The 24,701-nt window shown below is 42.1% G+C and overlaps 1 protein-coding gene across 1 annotated transcript in view; it reads right to left on the reverse strand.

Moving 5' to 3' along the window:
• LOC126419486 (odorant receptor 43a-like) overlaps positions 1-24,701 on the reverse strand; it is a 69,843-nt gene that overhangs the window by 39,068 nt on the left and 6,074 nt on the right. The window contains exon 2 of the mRNA XM_050086674.1: positions 12,158-12,257. Coding sequence (XP_049942631.1) covers positions 12,158-12,257 — 100 coding nt within the window. The remainder of the gene's footprint in view (positions 1-12,157; positions 12,258-24,701) is intronic.

Raw genomic sequence — 24,701 nt, forward strand, 5'->3', positions numbered from 1 at the left:
ATATATCCTAGGCCAGAAGGTAATTGTGAATATTTTTAGCGTTCACTTTGCATGCTATTTTATCTTAATATGTCGACTTCGTTTGGATTTTGCGTCAAGTTGTTTTTTCATGCTATGACAACCCTCCGAGATAGTACCTAATCTGTTAATATCCCTACTATTGTACTTCATAGCTCAATGTGTGACATTTTACTTTCAATTGGTCCTCATATGTACTAGGAGTTTCAAGATGGCTGCTGAGTGAGATCACGGGTATTTTCTTCGTCCGCTAAAAGATATTATATAAGAGGAAAAAGTGTCAAATTTAAATTTTATTTCTTTCGTATACTTGCTGTAGTGTCCGTTCTTGTCTCACAATTGAGTATTAGAGACCCAGCAGAGTTTGTTCTCGAAAAACCTTCGTGTTATCTGAAGTCACCAAAAATTTCGTCTTAACCTGAAATTTTGTGTGGCATAACCACAAAAAAATCTATTCAACTTTTCTTGATAGTGTAAAATTCATTAAAAAAAGACAGCTACTAGTTCCATCAGCGTCTACTGTCGCAATAAAAGGGTAATTGAAGCTTTCTAAATCGTATTTAACTAACATATTTCGTATTGTTTACTAGTTAGATAGATGCGATCCAGGCCTAAATTTTCCAAGCAATGAACGTTTAAAAACCTGACCAAACAAGTTTGATACGTAACTTCTCTAAAAGCAAAGTAATTAATAATTCATTATTCTCTCATTGTATCCCTAGATCAATACAAAAATAACAACTGCACATAAGACCCTTGCGTCGTTTTTTGTTTACATGCAGCCAATCTCATGTCCTTGACAAATTTAAAACATTCTTTAAACTTAATTATCATTTCGAAACTGACCGTGAGTGAGAAATGTGTGATATAGTAGTGAGTAGAGGGATTTGTTGTCAATCTTGTAGCAAATGTTTTCACTGGGGGGGGGGGGGGGATGCAGTGAGGAGAATATTGGGAGAACAGAAGAACTGCGGAGTCTGCAGTAGGAACATTTTCATTGGGGAACAGGAAAGGAAAATCTGTTCCCTTCAGTCATAGTTGGAGGAAGCAAGGAAGGAACTGATAAGGATCAAGGGAGACAGGGGGGAGGAGGGTGGTTGGGAAATGGCAGCTGGTAGGAGTATAGGAAGAAAGAGAACGCCATCTAACAGTTTTATCATCAACTCCAAAAACAGGTATCTACCATTGCCAGAATTAAGTGGATAAGAGCCTCAGTTAGAACAGGGAGCAGAAAATGTGCAGCACACTTCAACCGAGCCCAAAACGCCTAGGCTACTGCTAGGTAGTGGCCATGGGCGAGATGTAGGCCCTCAGTTACAAGGAAGTTTAGGGGCAGCGTACCAGGTCACCAGTATCTTCAAGTCAAATGCAGGGCTAAGTCATGTGATAGAGGACTTTACAAAAGAGGACCATGTAGTGATAGTGGGTGTGGTGGGAAACAGTTTAGACAGGGATGGGGCATATGACACAGGTGGTGACCTGGACAAGGCAGTTTCCCTGAGTCATGGCAGCAACATACACTTTGCTGAGCTGTTCCACCCTCATGATTAGCCACACCTTGCTGGAGCTGTGAGGCGAATCAATGTGGGGTTAGGGATGGCTCTGAGGGCAGCCAACTTTGCTCATGTTTTTCTGGTGCCCGTCGGGACTATCAACAGATGAGGTTTCACTAGGCAAGGCCTAAACCTAAACAGGACTGGGAAGGGAAGATTGGTACAGCTGATTCATGAAAGTATAGGGGGTGGATTTCCGGCCACAAAAGGTCGAATACCTGTTGTCATGGGTAGGAAAAGTAAGTCTTTTTCAGGATAAATCCAGACAACAGGTTCCCCTGCCACAAAAATATCTCCAGCACTTTAAATAATACTGAACCTATCACTCACAAGACAGATTTTAACACCCCAAGTGTCACACACACAAGATGTCAGAAAGAAAAACGAAAAATTGGAAAGACAAACATGAAGCATTTCACTGACTTAACAATACTCCATCAAAACACGTAATAAATAAAAAATAGACTACGACTATTAGAAGTTGAGTTCCAATCTTTGAACCGCACAGTAGTTTGTGTTACAGAGCACTGGTGTAGAGAGACAGAAATCGAACATTCAGTGTTGTCATCGTATGAAATGGCAAACTCTTACTGCAAAACTGCTTCAAGCAGTGGAGGATAATGCATTTATCTCAGAAAAGGAACACAGTTCAAATCAAGATACAACCTCAATACAGAAAGTGAAGACAAACACTTCGAAATATCAGCTTTTGAATTAACAGGGCTTGATATCACCAAGAAAGTAATCATTTTATGTGTGTATAGATCTCCCAATGGTAGTGTGGGCACTTTTTTCAATAAATTAACTGAAGTTCTGGGTAAAGTCTCCAGTACAAAGATCGACATAATTCTGTGTGGGAACATTAACATCAACACTAATATCATAAATGAATCCAGCAGCACCCTCACAAATATCCTTGAATTTGTCATGTCCCTGTTGGTCAACAGTGAAACAAGGGTTACTACAATGACTGCATCAGTAATTGACCATGTGGCCACAAATATGGACAGGGAAAAATATCATGTGGCTGTAAAAGATCTCGGACTATCAGACCATCTCTGTCAAAGAACAACAGTAAAATCTGACAGCGAATTATTTCCCAAACTACAACCCTAGAAACGATATCTATCAGAAATCAAAATAAAAGATTTTTAAAAGGAACTAGCAAAACAAAGCTCGGATGAAGTGTATAAGGAAACCAATGTGAATATGAAGATCTATAGGAAGATGTTGATTGCTGCAAAAAAGTTATTTAATGACAAAAGAATATGTAGTACAGACAACAAAAGCAAAGCAGTCTGCGATGTTATAAAAGAGGAAACGAGGAGAGGCAAACAAACCGAGAATAACATACTGCTAAGGTAGGGGGATAAGGTAATAAATGATTCACAACACTTTGCAAGCTATATAAATGTGCATTTTTCAAGCATTGTAGAGAAGTTACAGCAAAAATTTCCCTAAACAAATAATGTAACACCAGAAAATAATGTTGCACTATTCACAATGATGTCACTTCCAAGCACAGAGAACGAAGTCAATAAAACTGTTCAAAACCTAAAAAATAAAAAGTCAGTAGGCTTAGATGAAGTACCAATGTGTGTACTGAAACAATGCATAGAGCTTATACAAGGCCCCTTAAGAAGTATAGTAAATGAATCCTTCACATCGAGAACATTACCAGAGCAGTTAAAACAGGCAAGAGTTGTAACTTGGCTTAAGAAAGGTAATGCAGAAGACATAGAAAATTACCAGCCCATTTTCCTGCTGTCACCATTCTCAAAAATAATAGAAGTAATTATGAAGGACAGATTAATGAATAACCCGAATAAATACAATCTTGTTAAGCGAATCACAGTTTGGTTTCCGAAGTGGCAAAAATATGCAATCAGCCATAGTGGAATTCACAAAGGTTGTAGTTGATGCTCTTGCCAAAGATGAGTGTGTCACAGGCATATTTTTGGATCTTTCTAAGGCCTTTGATACAGTTGACCGCAAGATTCTATTAAACAAATAAGAAGTATTAGGAATAAGAGACGTAGCTAATGAATGGTTTTGATCATACCTAGCAGATAGGGTACAAAGTGTAGAGATAACACATACTTCAAATGGGTCAAAACATTTAGTAAAACTCTTATCATAACCAAAATACATTAATATAGGAATTACACAGCGTAGCATAATACGAGCAATACTATTTCTGATATACATCAATGACTTTACCAGTAGTGTTACTCACGGTGAAAAAATTCTCTTCGCTGAAGACAACATTGTTATAGCCACTGAGAAAACGAGAGAACTCCTTGCGGAGAAATCAAATGATGCTCTCAAGGAAGTTTACGATTGGTCAGTAAGCAATAAAGTAACACTGAACATAAGGAAAACTAATGCCATGAATTTCAGTTTGAAGAAAGAAAATTACAATGTTAAATTAAATGTAGATAGCACCTCATCCAAGGAAAGGTCCCACAATTAGTATTGCTTATTGAAGGTTATAGTGCAAAGATAGTATTATAGATATTTATAGTATTATATATATCTATGACGATACGTCCTACAATGAACGTTAAGAAAGGTCGCAAGATAGATTTGCTCAGCAAGGGTGACAGGATACTAATTTCAGAATATCTCAGCAGTCAGCATCAAATATTTGGTGATGGTATGGAGAACAACTGGAAAAAATTCAAATGCATCGTTTTATATGCCCTACACAATTATGTTCCGAGTAAGGTTTTAAGAGATGGGAAACATCTACCATGGTTTAATAGCCTTGTTAGAAAGACTATACGTAAACAAAGAGCACTATCATCTCAGATTATGGGCAAGTAAAAACCTAGCTGACAAACAAAAGCTGAACGAAGCGAAAATGAGCGTAAGGAGAGCAATGAGTGAAATATTCAATGATTTCGAAAGTAAGACGCTGACAACCGACCTGAGTGAATCCCTAAGAGCTTTGGCCGTATGTAAAATCAATAAGTGGGTCAAAATCACCTATTTATTCTCTCAGCGACCATGCCGGCATCGAAAACGAAGATATGAGAGAGAAGGTCGAAATACTGAATTCGGTCTCCCGAAGTCGTTTCACCGCGGAGGATCAAACGTCGAAATGGCAGATATTGAGATAACCAATCACGGAATAGAAAAGCAGCTACAGTCGCTTAGTAGTGTAGAAGGCTTCAGGACCAGATGAGATACCTATACGATTCGATAAAGATTATGCGAAAGAACTTACTCCCTTTCTTGCAGTAATTTATCGTAGAACGCTTGAGCAACGAAAGGTACCTAACGACTGGAAAATAAAAGCGCACGTCATTCCCGTTTTTAAGAAAGGGCGTAAGACAGATCCATACAATTAACACCCATATCGTTGACTTCAATCTGTTGTAGAATTATGGAACATGTTTTATGCTCAAGAGTTCTTGGAAAATGAACATCTCCTCTATAAAAATCAACATGGATTCCGCAAACAGAGATCCTGCGAAACTAAGCTGGCTCTGTTCCTCCATGAGATCCACAGCGCAGTGGACAACGGCGCACAGGTTGATGCCGTGTTCCTTGATTTCAGTAAGGCATTTGACACCGCCCAGAATTGCCGTTTACTGAAAAAAAAAAACGAACTTACGGAGTATCGCAGCAGACCTGCGATTCGATTCAAGACTGTCTTGCAGATAGAACTCAATACGTCACTCTTAACGGAACTAAATCGACAGAAGTAAATGTAATAATGGGAGTACCACAGGGAAGTGTGATAGGACCGTTGTTGTTGACAATATGTATAAATGATCTAGTAGAAAGCGTCGGATGCTCTTTAAGACTATTCGCAGGTGATACAGTTGTTTATAACAAAATAGCAACGCCAGATGATAATAAGAATTTGCGGAACGACCTGCAGAGAGTTTTGCAATAGTGCATACCCTGGCAGTTGCCCCTAAATTAAAATAAATGTAACATATTGCGCATACATAGCAAAAGAAATCCATTGCTGTACAGCTATACTATTGATGACAACCAGCTGGAGACAGCGTCTACCGTAAAACATTTAGGCGTAACTATCCAGAGCGACCTTAAGTGGAATGACCATATAAAGCAGATAGTGGGAAAAGCAGACACAAGACTCAGATTCATCGGAAAAATCTTAAGGAAATAAGGAAATGTAACTCATCCACGAACGAAGTGTCTTATAAGGTGCTTGTTCACCCGATTCTTGAGTATTGTTCATCTGTCTGGGATCCCTATTAGGTAGGACTGATAGAGAAGATACAGAAGATCCAACGAAGATCCGCGCGTTTCGTCACGGGATCGTTTAGCTGGCGAGAGAGCGTTACGGAAAAGCTAAACAAACTCCACTGGCCGATGTTACAAGACAGACGTTCTGCAGCACGGAGAGATTTACTACTGAAATTTCGGGATAGCACTTTTCAGGAGTCAGAGAACATGTTACTTCCCCCCCCCCCCCTCCCCCCCCCACACATACATTTCTGGTGTAGACCACGAGGAGAAAATTCGAGAAATTACAGCCAATTCAGAGGCTTATCTTCAATCATTCTTCCCACACACAATTCACGAGTGGAACAGAGTAGGAGGGATCAGATGGTGGTACCAAAATTACCCTCCGCCACGGACCAGTAGGTGGCTTGCCGAGTACGATGTAGATGCAGATACATGGAACTATTCAGTTAAAGAGGAAAGAGTCACGCTATTCCGCCGGTGCTTATATTTTGTGGGATCTTAGCTGCAGAATAGATCTCATGAACCAATTACCTTAACTTGCAAACTACGCGATTCTACTGGTAAGATCGGGGACTAACATAATGGTTTCTGATCCCACCATATGACATGAGTGACGAGAGAGCGCTAATCACTAGAGAATCACAGATTGCAGCTCAGCAGTCTAAACGATGAACTTATGTGGCACTGCGTAAACACACCATTCGATTAGAAATGAGTAATAAAACACAATGCGAAAATAACACTGCACGTATCAACATAAAGAAACACATAGTTGTGAAGCTGTTAATACGGCTTTAGAAATCTACGTTCGAAATTGTTAGCAGTGTTTTAGGTAAATGGGATTTCACACGAGGCACGACGAAGCAAAACTTGAGTAAGCACATTACAACGGGTCATCATGTACTAGCAGCATCAGCTTCGTATGGAGAGCTAACTTCTTTGATAAGATTTTATTTCCAAAACAATCTACGAGCAAAAACAAAGCATATCAAAGATCACTTACAGCTGAAAGAAATGTTCATTGCTCACTAACTGATGCTACATTTTTCGTTTTCTAAATCTGTCACTCAAAATAAATGCAATGACATGAAAAACAAATGTGTAAAAACATTACTTGTAAGTTTACAGTGAATACAGAAACTTAACTTCTTTAAAATTGAATTTATTATCAAAGATTTATGTCACATTAGATTTTGAAAAATATTTTCGATTTTGCATTTCTTTATTATATTGCTCTGTAGCACAGTTTTATATACACTCCTGGAAATTGAAATAAGAACACCGCGAAGGGGAAACTTTATTGACACATTCCTGGGGTCAGATACATCACATGATCACACTGACAGAACCACAGGCACATAGACACAGGCAACAGAGCATGCACAATGTCGGCACTAGTACAGTGTGTATCCACCTTTCGCAGCAATGCAGGCTGCTATTCTCCCATGGAGACGATCGTAGAGATGCTGGATGTAGTCCTGTGGAACGGCTTGCCATGCCATTTCCACCTGGCGCCTCAGTTGGACCAGCGTTCGTGCTGGACGTGCAGACCGCGTGAGACGACGCTTCATCCAGTCCCAAACATGCTCAATGGGGGACAGATCCGGAGATCTTGCTGGCCAGGGTAGTTGACTTACACCTTCTAGAGCACGTTGGGTGGCACGGGATACATGCGGACGTGCATTGTCCTGTTGGAACAGCAAGTTCCATTGCCGGTCTAGGAATGGTAGAACGATGGGTTCGATGACGGTTTGGATGTACCGTGCACTATTCAGTGTCCCCTCGACGATCACCAGTGGTGTACGGCCAGTGTAGGAGATCGCTCCCCACACCATGATCCCGGGTGTTGGCCCTGTGTGCCTCGGTCGTATGCAGTCCTGATTGTGGCGCTCACCTGCACGGCGCCAAACACGCATACGACCATCATTGGCACCAAGGCAGAAGCGACTCTCATCGCTGAAGACGACACGTCGCCATTCGTCCCTCCATTCACGCCTGTCGCGACACCACTGGAGGCGGGCTGCACGATGTTGGGGCGTGAGCGGAAGACGGCCTAACGGTGTGCGGGACCGTAGCCCAGCTTCATGGAGACGGTTGCGAATGGTCCTCGCCGATACCCCAGGAGCAACAGTGTCCCTAATTTGCTGGGAAGTGGCGGTGCGGTGGTGCGGTCCCCTACGGCACTGCGTAGGATCCTACGGTCTTGGCGTGCATCCGTGCGTCGCTGCGGTCCGGTCCCAGGTCGACGGGCACGTGCACCTTCCGCCGACCACTGGCGACAACATCGATGTACTGTGGAGACCTCACGCCCCACGTGTTGAGCAATTCGGCGGTACGTCCACCCGGCCTCCCGTATGCCCACTATACGCCCTCGCTCAAAGTCCGTCAACTGCACATACGGTTCACGTCCACGCTGTCGCGGCATGCTACCAGTGTTAAAGACTGCGATGGAGCTCCGTATGCCACGGCAAACTGGCTGACACTGACGGCGGCGGTGCACAAATGCTGCGCAGCTAGCGCCATTCGACGGCCAACACCGCGGTTCCTGGTGTGTCCGCTGTGCCGTGCGTGTGATCATTGCTTGTACAGCCCTCTCGCAGTGTCCGGAGCAAGTATGGTGGGTCTGACACACCAGTGTCAATGTGTTCTTTTTTCCATTTCCAGGAGTGTATAAGAACAGGGTTTAGTGAAATGAAATAATCCTAGAATGAACAAACTACGCGAAATGGAACTCCAAAGAAATACACGGCGATCAGTGCTTAGCGTAACCGCCCTGTGGCGATTTTTTTCTTCTCCTGTCGGCAGCCAGCTCGCCGCTACGAGGCCTTTGTTTCTGCGGAAGTCTTCCTCAGATAGCGTGTGTTTGTTAGGTAACGGTACACAGCGTGTTGAGTGGAAATGTTCCAAGCAAAGTGGGCAAATACAAAATATTATATTCGCCAAACAGTATTCACCTATGATTCTTGCCCGTGTACACAATCAGGGTGAGCAGTAAGGAAATTATTTCAAGAGGAATTCCTGGTGTTCGGTTTCCTAATTGGTGTACGATTCATCGATTAGTCAAAAAATTTGGTGCGGAAATTGTTCTTGCTGGAAACATAGACAACCAAATACAGTAATCACAAAAGAAATTTTGGATAGCATCGGACATGCTCTGGAAAATCTCCTTGGAATTTAGTTCTACGCCTTTCTCAACAAATGGGTATTTCCTATGGCTCTGTTCAAACAGCTATGGAGCTGCGACCCTATAAAATAACTGCAGTACAATAGTTAAACCAGGTGACCCAGCAGAGAATTCGCAGTTATGTCAATGGAATTTTAAAAGGTTATGCGGCAGACAAATTGACCCTCACTTCACCTTTTCGGACGAAATGGTTGCACCTAGATGAACAAGGAAAAGTGACTATTATTGAACTATATGAAATAAATTCCTCGTAACTTTTGAATGGTTTGCGTTAGAACGTTAAAACTGCACGGTTGGATGTGGGGCATGATGGGAATTAGCATGTGCTTGCTCCCGTCCCTTGTTGTCGGCCACTTCCACGTGAAAATGTCACAAGCGTATAGCGCTTGTGGAGGCCTACTGTGTGAAAAATAACAGAGCAACTGTGGCTGAGAGGAAGTTTGCGATCGTGTTGAAGCTGAAGAGAACCGGTTCTAGTGTGCTAACAATCAAAAATTTTATTCGTAAATTTGAGAGAACGGTTAGCGTTTTTTGACGAAAATGGTGGCAGTCTCGGTGTCCAAAAAGGGCGAACACGCCTGAAAACTTCGAGAAAACCAGCGCTGTGTTTCCGACAATCCCCAGGAAATCGATCATATTAGATGCACAACAGATGAGAAACAACCAGAAGACACTGCTACAAATTGTTGTTGAAGATTTGCATCTCTTCCCATACAAAATTCAAACCTGCCAGTCACTAAGCCCCAGGGGCATGGAACAGTAGTGGCGTTTCGCCAACACAATTGTCTCCAAAATTGACAAACACGTTTTTGATGTGAATATGGTTTGTTTGAGCGAAAACGTCCATTTTACTTTGTATGGGTTTGTGAAAAAGCAAATTTGACGCGTCTGGGGGCTGAGAATTAGCATTTCACTCTCAACAGGTGACTTCGTTGTGTGCAATGTGTAGTCACGGAATAATTGGTGAGATAATCCTTGATGGGAAGTGACTAACGAACAGTGCATGAAGGTTTTTGAATATGATTTCATCCCCATTGTCCAAAGTCACCCCCATTTCCAGTAAATGTAGGTTAGTGCTAGATGGAGCTCGTCGCAATTGAAGCAGGAGGGTGTTGATGTCCTGGAGGTGCACTTTGGTGACTGTATTCTAGCTCTGGGGTACCCATAGGCCACTGGCTCGGGCCTCGATTGGCCGCCATATTCTCCGGATCTGAACACATGCTACACCCTTTTGTGGGGCTATATTAAAGACAAGGTGTACAGCAGTAAGCCCAAATCCATTGCTGACCTGAAAACAACCGTTCAGCAGGTGATCGACAACATTGATATACCCACACGTCAGCGGGTCAACCAGAATTTCGCGGTTCGTCTGCGCCACAGCATCGCCAATGATGCCAGGCATATCGGACATACCATAACCTAAATCTGAATATCTGTAGTGATGTTTACATGTTGAATAAAGTGAGTGCACACCGTAGTTTGTAACTAATTTACGTTCTCTTTCGTACTCACTGGTATCCAAAATTAAAGCAACGAACAGCTGTTTCCGTATCTTGCGTCTAATTCACTGTATTATCATACTATGTGTCAACAGATGTACATATAATCGTCTTCCGCACGGAAAGTAGTATTCCGGTCAACGGACAACCTCGTCAACGATCAGGTTAGGGCACCTACCAAACAGGGTAGTGTTTGCCGGGTAGTCCCACATCGACAGTTGCTGTGTATAGTCACCGACGGTGCAGTATGGCACAAAAAAAAAATGCTTCCACACTCCCTGTGGTGGAGGGCCATAAGAAGAATGGACACAGGACAATCACAAAATGATGAGGCATGAAGGCTCAATGTGAATCGTTGTGTTGCTTCTCGGATGTGGCCACAATTTGGAGAGACCAAAACAATACACCAAAGACCACGGCAGGACCGAGATTGTGTGATACCAGGTAGAGAGGACCGTTATTTGGATGTAAGGGCACGACGGTATGGCCTTAGTACTGCACGACAACTGGCATCTGACCTCGCAGCTTCCACTGGACGTGTTTTATCAAGACGAACATTGCCTAGAAGGCTTCGGCAGAGCGTGGCCTTTATTTTAGGAAACCTGCTGTATACGTAACTCAGATGTGTCTTCACAGAAGGGAACAACATGCCATCTGGCCGAGCGAATATTGAGCCATTGTTCTTTACAGAGATGAGTCTCGATTTGGTCCGTAGAGTGAGTCTCAACGCATTCGCATCTGGAGGGAACGTGGAACACGATTTCGGGACCCAGACGTTATGGAAAGAGACCGATATCGCTGTGGATCACTTAGTGTTGTGAGCACGGATTACGTTCACCACATGAACATCTCTTCATGGAATGGGAAATGATGTCAGGCATGTGCCGCCTTTGCGAGGTTTTGCTGGCCCAGACTTCGTACTGATGGACGATAATGATCGACATCATATAACAAGATCGGTTTATGCTTCCTTGGAAATGGAAGATGTTGCATGCATGGCGTGGCCTGCTCGCTCTCCCGATAAAAATGTCGGAAACTTAACAATTGCTAACACGATCGGAAGGAAGGGTATCGATAGTAGATACGAGGTAGGAAACCTTGTTACGATGAAACAACACAAGCAGCAAATGAGATACAAGGAATTTCACTGCATGGAGGAAAAAAGAAAGCGTGATATTTGAATGTCAAATAGCAGAGAGCATCAGGAAAAAAATCACAACTCGCGAGAAAATTGTGATATTTATATGAAACAAAGCTTTTTTATGCGGGGAATAGACAGCTTTCCAAATAAGCAAATATCTAAAAATGGATTTTTGAGCGTGTTTGCTTACCGTCACCCCTTAACAAACATTCGTAACTTTTCTTTTCAAGTGTTTGTGTTATATATGTTGGAAATAACATACGCAACAAACAGTAGTATATTTACTGCGGACGTTCCGACACCCTGACCGCGGGTACAGAAGCCGCCCTCGCCGGCTGGCTGCACGCTGCGAAAGCAGTGGTACTCATGATTAAACACCATGTAGAAAGCTCCTTTTCTCCATTGTCAGTTTTAATGCTTTGTTCATCTGCACCCGCCTCTTACTAAGAAGCCCCATTGTTGATCACTAAAATTGCTCGTGTTCTATGCTGAAAAAAATCATTTGGGATTGTCCCGTTTGGTGCAAAAATCTTACATATGTGGCCTGAAACAGCGCCATGCAAGCGACGATGACGCTGAAGAAGAACTGCGTCATTGCGATGGGGCTCATTGTGTTCTGCAGTCGTACGACGAACCTGGAATAAGAACAATGACGAAATTTTTATATATCCTGCTGACACAAAATACATAAAATGTACGCAGGAATACCACACATTAAGAATGGGGCAAATACAAAATTGAGCCACTCAGTTATGAAACTCGAACATTTAGCAAGTGAATTCAAGAAACTTACATTTTGTGTCTGTATGTTATTACAGCATATTGTTAAGTTACAATTAAATTAAGGTAATAGAGCACTTACAACTTAATCCAAACACACTATAAAAATGTACGTACATAAGAATGTATTTAACCGTGGTACTGTTTGCAACCACTCTTGGTACAGATATTACTTACTATCTGAAAAGAACTGCTGTCGAAGTAAGAAACACCTGCCTATCATAGGGGTGGTGATGCAGGTGGGAAAAAAGTGAAGCCTACAACGGGCGAGTACCCAGTAAATTGGATGAATATCCAATTTAAGAATGAGGGTACATAGTGACTTGCAAGTAACTTTATACGTAATTGCAAATCTTTGACGCTCATGACGTTGCTGTTTAGCTCCCTCCACCATAAATCATCATCATCAGAACCTTACGAAACTTCTTTTCGCTGATAAACTCCACAAAATAATGAAACGGTAGAAGTTTATCCCTTTCTACACTTTTGCTGTCTACGCAGTAAATCTCCCGCATCAGACATGATGTCGTTTTCATTAGTTCTTACTTACTGTATTCGCGACATGTTTTTCAGGCAGTATTCATACGTACCATTAAATGTACCTGCAAATTTATATCAGTTTACGAGACACAGTTCTGGAGATATGATATCATATACACTTGGATGCCTGAAAACGAAACTACAGGAAGAAATTCGCTAGTGATACAGGTGAAATGAGTGTACAAATATTTGTGACATTCGTTAAATACGTTGTTGTTATGGTCTCCAATCCCTAGACGGGTTTACCGAGCGAGGTGGCGCAGTGGTTAGCACACTGGACTCGCATTCGGGAGGACGACGGTTCTGATTTAGGTTTTCCGTGATTTTCCTAAATCGCTTCACGCAAATGCCGGGATGGTTCCTTTGAAAGGGCACGGCCGACTTCCTTCCCCGTTCTTCCCTAAAAAACCGATGAGACCGATGACCTCGCAGTTTGGTCTCTTCCCCCAGAACAACCCCCCCCTCCCCCCACCCAGATGGGTTTCACGCATCCGTCCATACCACTGTACACTGGTGAGGTAAAACAATATGTCCACTGTCCACCGCGAGGGTGAATGGCTCCTGGTAGTGTTTCGTGCTCGTGATGCAGTAAGGAAAGAATGTAAGCGGAAAAGACACCGGTGGGAAGTCATTATAGAGAAGATGCGAGCCGCAATTGCGGTAATCCAATGACACTGTTCGACATGGGTTCTATTTCTGATATTAAAGTATGTGCTTCTATACCATTTTACCGTGGGAAATTCAAATATGTAAACAAAATATCGTTGTCAGGGATACTTTTTATTTAATATGTATATATACGTATATTCACAATTCATGGCTAACACAGAGACGTTATAGAGAAATACGGGTATGTTGCCGCATCCAGTAGTGTTAGAAGGTGATAATTTCTTGTGCAACAGCAGGTGGGAAGAATCAGACATCATTAGGTTATCCCCCGCCACACCTATGTCATTAAGACCACCTGAAACATCTCATTAACTCGAACGGCGACAGCCGGTCACTGCCTCGGCAGTAAAGCTTCACGCCTCCTAGGGGCAGGTGCATCGAGTTTACAACAGTGGTGTTAGCCGCAATTTGTGTCAGTCTTAAAGAGTGGGTGTTTTGGCTGACAAATTACCGTCTGTCATATTTCCGAGCACGGTTGAATTTTTTAGTTCCTGTGTGTAAACTGATTGACCCTAGTGCTGAAGGTAAAACGACTGCTTGTGTTTACACATTAACGTTCCTCTAGTTCCCTACTATTAATTTAATACAGATGTATTACCAAAGTTGTATTTTTAAATTTGCAGAAATGCCGCGTCATCGTGGATGTCGATATAAGCCGGACAACTTCTGCTACATCTGTGGGAAGTTCACTTGCCAGAAATAGGAAGAAAATTTCTCTAGTCATAAAGAAAGCATACAAACATTTTTTTGGAGTAGAGGTAGGAGACCAATATAAAGAATGGGCACCACATTTCTGTTGTGCTACATGTTACTGCAAACTAATTCAGTGGTGGAAAGGTAAAGAGAATGTGGCGTTGTTTGCTGTTCCCATGGTGTGGAGGGAGCCTAAGGACCATGTTACTGATTGTTATTTCTGTCTAACAAAAATTCAGGGTTTTACAAACAAAAAGTCGAAGAGGCACATTGTTTACCCAGATCTGCCTTCATCGAGAATGGAAAGTATGTGCAGATTTCAAGGTAATTGCTATGGTACTGGGAATGCAACAAGACTACACAAATTATGCCTGTTTTCTTTGCGAGTGGCATAGTCGAGACCGAAATTCTCACTAAGTGAAAAAGAAATGGCCTAGGCGAAGATGGAAAGTTGACGAAAAGAATGTACAACGTGAAAGTCTGGTACCTCCTGAAAATATACTACTTCCACCGCTTCACATCTTGGCCTTATGAAACAATTCGTGAAGGCCATGGATCCAACAGGCTGTGGGTTTCCATATTTAGCTACCAAATTCCCCCGTCTTTCAGCTGCAAAAATAAAGGAAGGTGTATTTGTGGGCCCACAAATCAGGGAGCTGCAGAAAGACGCAAATTTTGAAGCATGTTTAACTGATAAAGAAGAAACAGCATGGGACTGTTTCAAGATGGTGTCGGAAAACTTCCTCGGAAGAAGAAGAGCTACTAACTACAAAGCAGTGGTGAAGGATATGATCAAAGCATATCAGGATTTGGGGTGCAATATGTCTTTGAAGGTACATATGATGGACTCTCATCTGGACTACTTCACAGAGAGTTGTAGTGACGTATCGGATGAACATGGGGAAAGATTCCATAAAGACATTTCTACCATAGAAAGGCGCTATGAAGGGAAGTGGGTACCATCTATCTTAGCAGATTATTGCTGGAATATCATTCGAGAGAAGAAAGATTCACAATACTAGAGAAAAAAGTGATGTGCATTACAAGGCAGTGGCTCATTGTTTGTCAATTTTCTGTAATTTCTCATGTCAAATAAAGGTTTCAAAGTGTATACACAAAGGTTACTGTGTTATATGTTAGATCCCACCCTCCATTAATGTGATGAACTTATAACATCATAAAGATGTTCATTTGTTTGTCGAATTTCACCTCACGTTTGCTGCAATATATCAGAAACTGAAAATTGCGATTACTCATAAACTATCCCTGACAGAAAAAAACCAAAAACAGTTTTCAATTCAGCACTCAAAATACAACTAGAATCACAATATTTTTTATCAGAAATAGAAAAAAAGGTTTTTTTTGTAGAACAGTGTGATCTATACGGTTTTGACAAAATGTTGTGGCACTGTGGATGGAAACAAGAACCTTTGAAACGGCGAAGCTTGTCGCCTGTTGGCGTATTACTATCGTGAGCACCTAAGCAAAGTGATTGAAGGCTTGTGAAATAACGAGTAAGCCGCATGGTACTGGGCGACCACGTCTCATCATAAAATGTAGAAGTCAGAGGATCCCCCAGTGTGTAATCGAGGATAGGTAGCGATCTGTGGCAGGTCTGATGACAGACTACAACGCTGGTACAGACACAATTGTGTCCGAGGACACCCTTCAAAGGCCACTGTTAAAAACGGAGCTCCACGTCACACGACCCCTACCTGTTCCTGTGTTGACCCAACGACATCAAATGGTTCAAATGGCTCTGAGCACTATGGGACTCAACTGCTGTGGTCATAAGTCCCCTAGAACTTAGAACTACTTAAACCTAACTAATCTAAGGACGTCACACACATCCATGCCCGAGGCAGGATTCGAACCTGCGATCGTAGCGGTCGTGCGGTTCCAGACTGTAGCGCCTTTAACCGCTCGGCCACTTCGGCCGGCCCCAACTACATCGTCAGTTAACATTGCAGTGGGTAGAGCAACACTGAGGTTTCACTGCGGATCGATAGAAACGTGTCGCCTGTCAAATGTATCGCATTTCGAGCTACACTTGGTCGATGGTTCGATCCTTCACGCCGTCATCCAGGCGAATGGCTGCGTGGAACACCCACCGCGCCAAAGATGCAGGCCAGTAAGGGCAGAATGATGCTATAGGGTACATTGAGTTGGGCTTTCATGGGATCTATGATAGAAATTATAGGCATCCTGATATCAGTGAACTCCGTGAATGTTATTGCGGACCACCTGCATCGCTTCATGATTGAGGTCTCCCCGTACGGCTTTGACATCTTCCAGCTGGATAACTGTCCGTGTTGTAAGGTCAGAATCGTTCTACACTGGTTTGAGGGACGTTATGGTTAACTCTTATTGATGTCTCGGCCAACAAATTTGCCTGACCTGTACCAAGTGTGAAACATACCAGGCCCTCATGCCCGTAAACACCGTCCCGTTGTTTGCGCGAATTGCTTGACCTGTGCGTAGACATATGACGCCCCATACTTACGGAGTTCTGTTAAGGACTTTTAGAATCCATGTCAGGTATAATCTCTGTTGTACTCCCTCTGAGAAGTGAAACAACACGCGATCACACAGGCGGTCATAATTTTATACAAACAGAAGCAGAACAGGCAATGAAACTGCGAAACATGCATGCCCATACATTAACCAATAACAGAAATACCAGCTGTCTTATGGAAAAACCTGCATGGTCTCGATGTAGGCAAACCAAAAGTTGCAGCCGATCCTATTGTGTCAGCCGAAGAACTGAAGCAGTAATTCACATTACCGACCACCAAAGTTGAACCACAAATGAAGTAGAGTGTCATTGATTACTTCATCGGAGTAAACAACTGTAGCCATGAAACATTCTATCTTAGGCATGTTAGTGAACTGTGAATCGTGTTTTATTCATCGCATGACATACATTTGCAATCCATTTGGTTTGAATACAGGGGACATGTCAAAAATTTATAGAACAATTACAATGATTTTAACATTAATAAATAATAGCACTATAATAAATAACTACACTATAAAGATAACACATTGTCCCCATCTCAAATTTCCAGTTTGTCCTGCATGAATTCATCCACTGAGTAATAACACTTCAATGTCAGTACCTCATATAGCTTTCTTTTAAGGCTCTATTATCATTTTGTTTAATCTGCACTTTCCATGCTTCACTTCCATACATGGGTACACTCCAGAGCAAAATCTTCATAAAAATTTTCTAACATTTAAATCTATATTCGATGTTAATAAATTTCTCGTCTGCTGAAAAGCTTTTCTCGCAACTGCCAATCTACATTTCACTAAATATGTGTTAAATATGTGTGACATTCGCACATATCAACAAAGATGTTGGCAAATCCCTGGATAGATTTCACCCAAACTTGGTACACATATTATTCACTACCTGGAAATAAATACTGTCGGCTTTAGAACCAGCCATTTTCTTTTGGTGTGATATGATAAGATGAAGGGGGGGAGGAAGAGACGTACAGACAGAGAACTCAAGGAGGGCATAGACACGAATATAAGGGTGGAGGAGATGGACAGAGAGAGGGGAAAGGAGGACATAGAGATATGAAGGAAGAGGAGACTGGCCGAGGAGGAGGGGGGAAACGAACAGAGAAAGGGAAGAGACTGACAGGGAGATGGGGGAGGTGATGACCAGAGGAAAAAAAGATGAGGAGATGGGCAGAGAGAGGGAGGTGGAAGAGAAGGATGGAGAGAGGGTGGAGCACCAGATGTACTGAGAGAGGGTGGAAGGAAAGACGTACAGAGGGATGAGGAGATGGAAATGGACAGAACTGGATAGAGAGAGCGTCAGAGGAGATGGACAAAGGGGCGAGGAAGAGATGGATGGTGGTATTGGAGGAGGAGACAGACAGAGAGGGGGATGAAATAAATGGAGTGAGGAGGAGATAAGGGGGGTGATGGGTGATGAGGAGGTGGACAGAAACGGGGCAACGGGGGGGGGGGGGGGGGGCAGCAGGTGTTGAAGTAGCAGATGGGCAGAGAGAGGGGCAGGAGGACATAGAAAGAGGGGGATGGAGGAGGTGGACAGGGAGGAGGGCAATGACAGAGAGACGCGGAGTAACGAGATGGACTAATAAAACATAATTGAAAGAAATAAATACCTGGGCAATGCGGGGTACAACGTGGAGTACTAGGAAAATATACACAATAAGACAGTATTTTATGCCATTGTCGATGATACTACATGCCCTTCTGTTTACATATTGTATCATACTCATAGAAGCACCGACGAATACGTGGCACACGTCGAAACTACATAACCCAGGTATCAGTGGTTTTCCACATTTTCCATATCCAGAATTCTGTTCTAGCATCTGGCAGAAGATTAGCCTATGTCTGCGAAACACGCAGCACGGATTGTGGCTTTTCTGTGTCACCTCATCCTATTGAATCCCAGTCCAACTTATCGAGTCTCTCTTTGTCCTTAACTTTGGGTCCTCATGTAGGAATTGGTAGGCGTCAGGGAGAAGGAAGAAGATTAGTTTGATATCCCATCGACAACAAGGTAATTAGTGACCTAGCATAAGTTTCGATTACGAAGGGATGGTGAGGAAAACATGCCAAGCCGTTATCAAAGGAACCATCCCGGAACATGGCTCGAGCGATTTATGAAAAGCAAGTAAAAGTTAAATCTGGATGGCGAAACGGGATTCGAACCATTAACTTCTCGAATCAGAAGTCAGTGGTCTGACTACTGCGTCACTGCACTTCTTTGCATGTGTCGGACGTTGTGAAGCAAATAGTGTTTGTAGTTTGAGTGTTGCCACCGTTAAAGTCAAAATACACCATTCTGCAGGAACAGTCTTAGGTCGTTTTCGTTTAGTGGTTCAAATGGCTCTGAGCACTATGGGACTTAACTTCTGAGGTCATCAGTTCCCTAGAACTTAGAACTACTTAAACCTAACTAACCTAAGCACATCACTCACAACCATGCCCGAGACAGGATTCGAACCTGCAACCGTCGCGGTCGCTCGGTTCCAGACTCTAGCGCCTAGAACCGCTCGGACTGTCTGGTTCGCTTTCGTTTAGTGTTGTCTGCCTTTTCTTTATGTTGTGTTTGAGTATTATGAGGTTTCAGCCCACACGAAAGTATGTGATTAATAAATCTGCAGGGCAGTTTTTAAGAAGATAACTGTAGCTTTATTGCACGTATAACTAAAATTGTATACTACTGCGATGACATTGTTTGCTCGATCAACTACCATTAAACAGTAGAGACAAATATCTTAATTAAGACAATTCACATCTATTTTTCCTCCTCAGTTGCACATTTTTAATTAGATAAATTTTTCCAAGCGGTCTTCAGATCTAAGTAGTTGCATCGACAACCCTACTTGACTCAGAAACTCATATCAGAGTACTGTGCTGCTATGCTTCTGAGCAGGGACAATGGGTTGCTGACGTAACTGCTTATATCTGAAGATGATTAAAAAAATTGTGCTACTTAGCCAGAACAATAAATGAGAATTACATTATTGGAAATTTGTGGTAAGGTCTTTTGGGACCAAACTGCTGAGGTCATCGGTCCCAAAGACTACACATTACTTATTCTAACTTACACTAACTTACAATACGGACAACTCACACACCCATGCCCGAGGGAGGACTCGAGCCTCCGACGGGGGGAGTCGCACGGACCGAGACAAGGCGCCTGAGACAGCGCGGTTACTCCGCACCGCGAGAATTATCTTAATTATGTAAACAATTGCTGAATATCTCAAGACGATTATGACGATTATAGAGAAATATTTTAATGTTTCTGGCTTTGTCTAATGCGAGGTGCAACACAGCTGTCGCATTTGTGTATATGTATTCCATTTAAAATTTTACGACAAAGTTTAAAACCAATATCAGTTCTGTCTGGTACAAAGACATAGTAATGATGTAGTTGAGTTCTAACAACTGAATTGATCAAGTAGTTTATTCAGTTAAAATGACTTAAAAATCACTGATCTGTGATGTCTGGATATCTCTATTTGCCCCCATCCGCACCTCCATCCCATAGGGAAGTACTGTATAAACACTGCCAAATGTAAACCCCCTAAGGAGGTAACTGTGAGCTAAACGTGAAAAAACCCGTTTGGGTCATGCACCGCATGTATCACAGTACCTAAAAATATTCATAGTGTTGAATACTAGCTCACATGCCCCAAACATGTTTATGAGTTATGCGGTACACCAACACTCGTATATTTTCAAATTACCACGAAACGCCTTTCCGCCGAAAAACTTACAGGTATTGAAAGTAATGCTGCCAGATGTCCACTGGGAGTGACATAGGTCCTAACTGAAACATAACCGGAACGACACTGTTCCTATCACGTTTTGTGTTTACTATTTCTGTCCTGTAGTGGATTTTTCAGAGCTGTAGAAATTAACCATAAGATCTGAACCTATACAGTTACACTGAAACCAAAAGCACAAAAAGGTGTGTGCTTTAGTTCTGTTTAATCTTCAAATACTAGTGTGTCATTAATTGTCGAAGTTTGAAGCGATTCTGCCCCCATCACAGAGCCCGTGAAATTGACTTTTGGAATATATGTATAACTGTTGCTGGCAATTTTCTTCCTGTGTCGTTGATGGAATCAGAATTCATACAACATCGCTGACTAATGAACATTTTCCTACTCTTAATTACTAAAATTCACTTATAGCCTAAAGAAGAAATCAGAGATATACTTACTCAGTAGTGCGCGAAATTCTAATATTTACCACATGCCTTTTTAATCTTATGTGTAGTGATCTTCTTTAATTAAACAGGAATAACTAGTTTTTCCAGTTAAAATGCTAAATACATGCGAATTATTAGACTGTTGAGGAATGTGAATAAACACGCTGAATTCCCTCTTTTAGATCTGCAGTTTGATACTCTGGAAGTACGGTAGCATTATGTATTCAGAAGTTATTAATTTAAAAATTTACGATAATCTGCTGAATTCTACTTTAGGTCTGTCCATACTCATTAAGATATCACTTCGACCACCAATGTGTATGTCTAATAGATGTGGCACAATCATCGTAGATCACACAAAAACATTCTTCAACTTGCTGCAACCTTGGCAGAACAACAAGAAAGAATTCCACTATCCCACGCACCAGTCAGTAAAATGAATTTCCGATCTGGTCGTAGAATTCTGGGGGACCACACGTTCCATGTAGAGAAGCTGTTCAAAACCTCTTCGAACAAAAAAAATTTTTCATAGGTACACTGAACGTAAACACTTCCCTGAAATCAGGAATGAAACAGCTCACAAGTACCCTGGACAGAAGCATTGCACGAAACCCGGTATACAGGCGAAAATCAATTTGATTATGAGCATTGCAGGCTCTATGAAGCAAACCTGCTGTGCATATCAACAAAGGAGCGAAACAATTTGGCAGAGGTTTCGCAGTTCAGTCATTGACTTTACGTTACCTTCACGTTACCTTCTGAAATACTCTCAGCACTGCCAATAAAATCAGGAAACAAGGCATATACACTGATTAAAGTATGCACACCAACAAATGACTACAGCGAAAGAGACCCGCAGATGTTAGATTTCTGAGACAAGAGTAACCCCAAATATTTGGGCTGATCCCGAATATCTAGCACTCAAGAAGAAAATCATTGAAGCAATCCATTGGGCGGATACCGCAAATTGGTCTAAACTCAGAGAGAAAGTGAATCCAACAATAAAATTACCGGTAGGTCAACTTGGGAGAAAACATAGTTGGTGGAACATCGTGTGCGATCAAACTGTCGAATATAGGATGAAAGTATGGAGTGATTTCAATAATAATAATAAAACCACAGAAAAGTGGGAGGTATTCGTAGAGATACTCGGAACTGCCACTTATTCGAAGATAAAAACGCAAATGCGATAGTAAGTGGGTGGACCGCACGGCTACCCCGCGCCGTGCTAAACTAGCGATACATAAACTACATGATATCTCCTCAAAAGGCAGACTCCAAATTTCCTATGAAAATCAACTGGAAAACCTCCACTGAAAAAAAGAGTATGGAAAACCCTCACATTTATCTCACTTCAGTACTTAAGAGAACCATCCAACCCATGGGACTGCAAAATATCTCTAACACAGAAAGAAAATTGAAACTGCAAAAAGGCGTAGAAACAGGCATACAATCACTGGAACCAAAGAGATATATCTCGTAATGCAGAACTATGGCACTACGACACGGTGATTTTACCACAAGCATGCAGCGGGATGACAGTAATTCGTGACTTAGAGAAACAAAACCAAAAGCTTCCTAGAAAAACGCGTTTAGCTGTTCTCCAACATTGAACGTGTGTCAGACGGCCTACAATGGAACTCTTCGAACACACAGACGTTACAAATAAATTTAGGAAAATACACATACCATTCTATGGACACCTTTGTAGGACAGATAAAAAAGCCTCACAAAGTATATATTTAACATTGTTAATTCAAGCAAAGCAATACCAACTGGATAAAATAAACACAAGAATACCTGCAACAAATGGCAATATCAGAAGGATAAATTGGCAGAAAACCGAAGTAAAATCAAACACAAGGAACTTGAATAAGTCTCAACGATAGAAGCTACCAAGAAAAAAATGGACAGATGAAAGGAAGACGAACAGAATGAATTAATAAAGAGCTTTCTGGAAGAAAGATAGGAAGTGAAGCAGTGATTGGTTTAGGTTCACACACTCTCCTAAATGTGGGCAGCCTACAAATCGGAAAAGAAGCAGTTCTCCAGGGCCCAACATGTAGACTGCGCGTTGTATTGTTGTGTATCAGCATGTTGACCTACTTTGGATGATGACCTGATTGTCAGAGGCAAACGAATTTCAAGGCCTTGATGTGTAGCCTGCACTACATAACAGCTGAGCTTTGTGAGCAGTATCAGACTGCTATTGAACTGTATTACCGAGGCTGCACTTGTTGATGAGCATGGTTGGGGACAGATTGAGACGATAGTGGAGGGGATCGAGCGACGCGGAGGAAAAATTGGACAGACAGAGGGATCCTAGGAGATGCATTAGGCAGGAGGAAGTTGTAGAGGGTAGTGGCGAATTTGTAGAGGGAAAGAGGGACACAGACGGAAATAAGGGGGGGGGGGGGGGGGAGGGGGGAATGTGGTCAGAGGGCCAGATGGAAGAAGATATAGTCAAAGAGAGGAGAAGGAGGAAATTGATCAAGAGAGGGGAGGAGGAGATGAAGAGACAGAGAGAGTGGGGAGTAGGAGATAGGTAGAGGTAGAAGGATGAAGTGGACAGACAGAGGAAGGAAGAGGTTGACAGAGAGAGGAGGAGGAGGAGGAGGAGGAAGAGTGTTCAATATACGCATTGAATACATATGTGGGAACAGTCATGGGAAAAAAGGCAAGTCACCTTCTTAAACTAATAGTTCTACTCTTCTACATCTCTACAGCTTGATACACACATCTCAAATTGTTCTATAAGGAAACTTTTACGGAAGAAAATAGATTTTTGTACAAATACATGTCTATGTCAACCTTTTCACCGTTTGTTCACGACATTCTTGAGTAACTGGTGGAATGCACAGATATAATAGAAATAAAATGTCCTTAATACTGTCTACATGATCAGATGTATAATATTCGAGTTGTCTCAAGATCCATGAATAAGATATCTGTTTTAGACCTATTTCTGTTTAAAATTCTTACTTTACTAGTTTGAAAATATAAAGCTACGTATTCTGTTGCAGTAATATACCAGTGATTTGCTCATCTTCATGACTTTATGCGTAACAGTTCCGAACTGTAGTGGTGGCGCTCTTCCTGGCTGTAACCATTTGGATTCTGAGTGGTTGAACAAAAATTGATCAGCTTTGTTTGGTCGACATGTTGGGCCATACACTTCCTGATCCTGAGACCTTATTGCCAGTGACTTTTGCTGATATCCAAATCTCAGCAAATAGTTGCGTAGCGTCTTGGCTCTACTGCAGAGCGTTGGCTACAGACATGAAGTTCAAGTGTCACTCTACGCGTATTTCGAGAAAGGTATTCTATGTGCCAACTCCAAGTCCCATCACCTTTCTTTTATTACCATTATCACCCATAAGAACACAAAACACAACACGCCATTGGTGAAGCACTTATCGCAGACATGGGTGCAATACTGTTACACGTTATCCACAACTCCTAGTGAGGCAATTGCAAACCGCCTCCTCTAGGATCGCTTCAGGGAACAATTTGTGACGTAATAAGGACGATGATTGAGTAGATGCCTCCCGTAAACACTTACATCTGAAGGTCATCTGAAACATCCCAGAGATTATCGCTGAACTTCGTTTTCTTTCATGTAAGAGAGCTATTGAATTACTTTGATTAGAAGGTAACATTTGATAGCCGATGCTTATTTCTCTAT

This window comes from Schistocerca serialis, chromosome 9 (genome assembly GCF_023864345.2).
Source record: "Schistocerca serialis cubense isolate TAMUIC-IGC-003099 chromosome 9, iqSchSeri2.2, whole genome shotgun sequence".
Lineage (NCBI taxonomy): Eukaryota > Metazoa > Arthropoda > Insecta > Orthoptera > Acrididae > Schistocerca > Schistocerca serialis.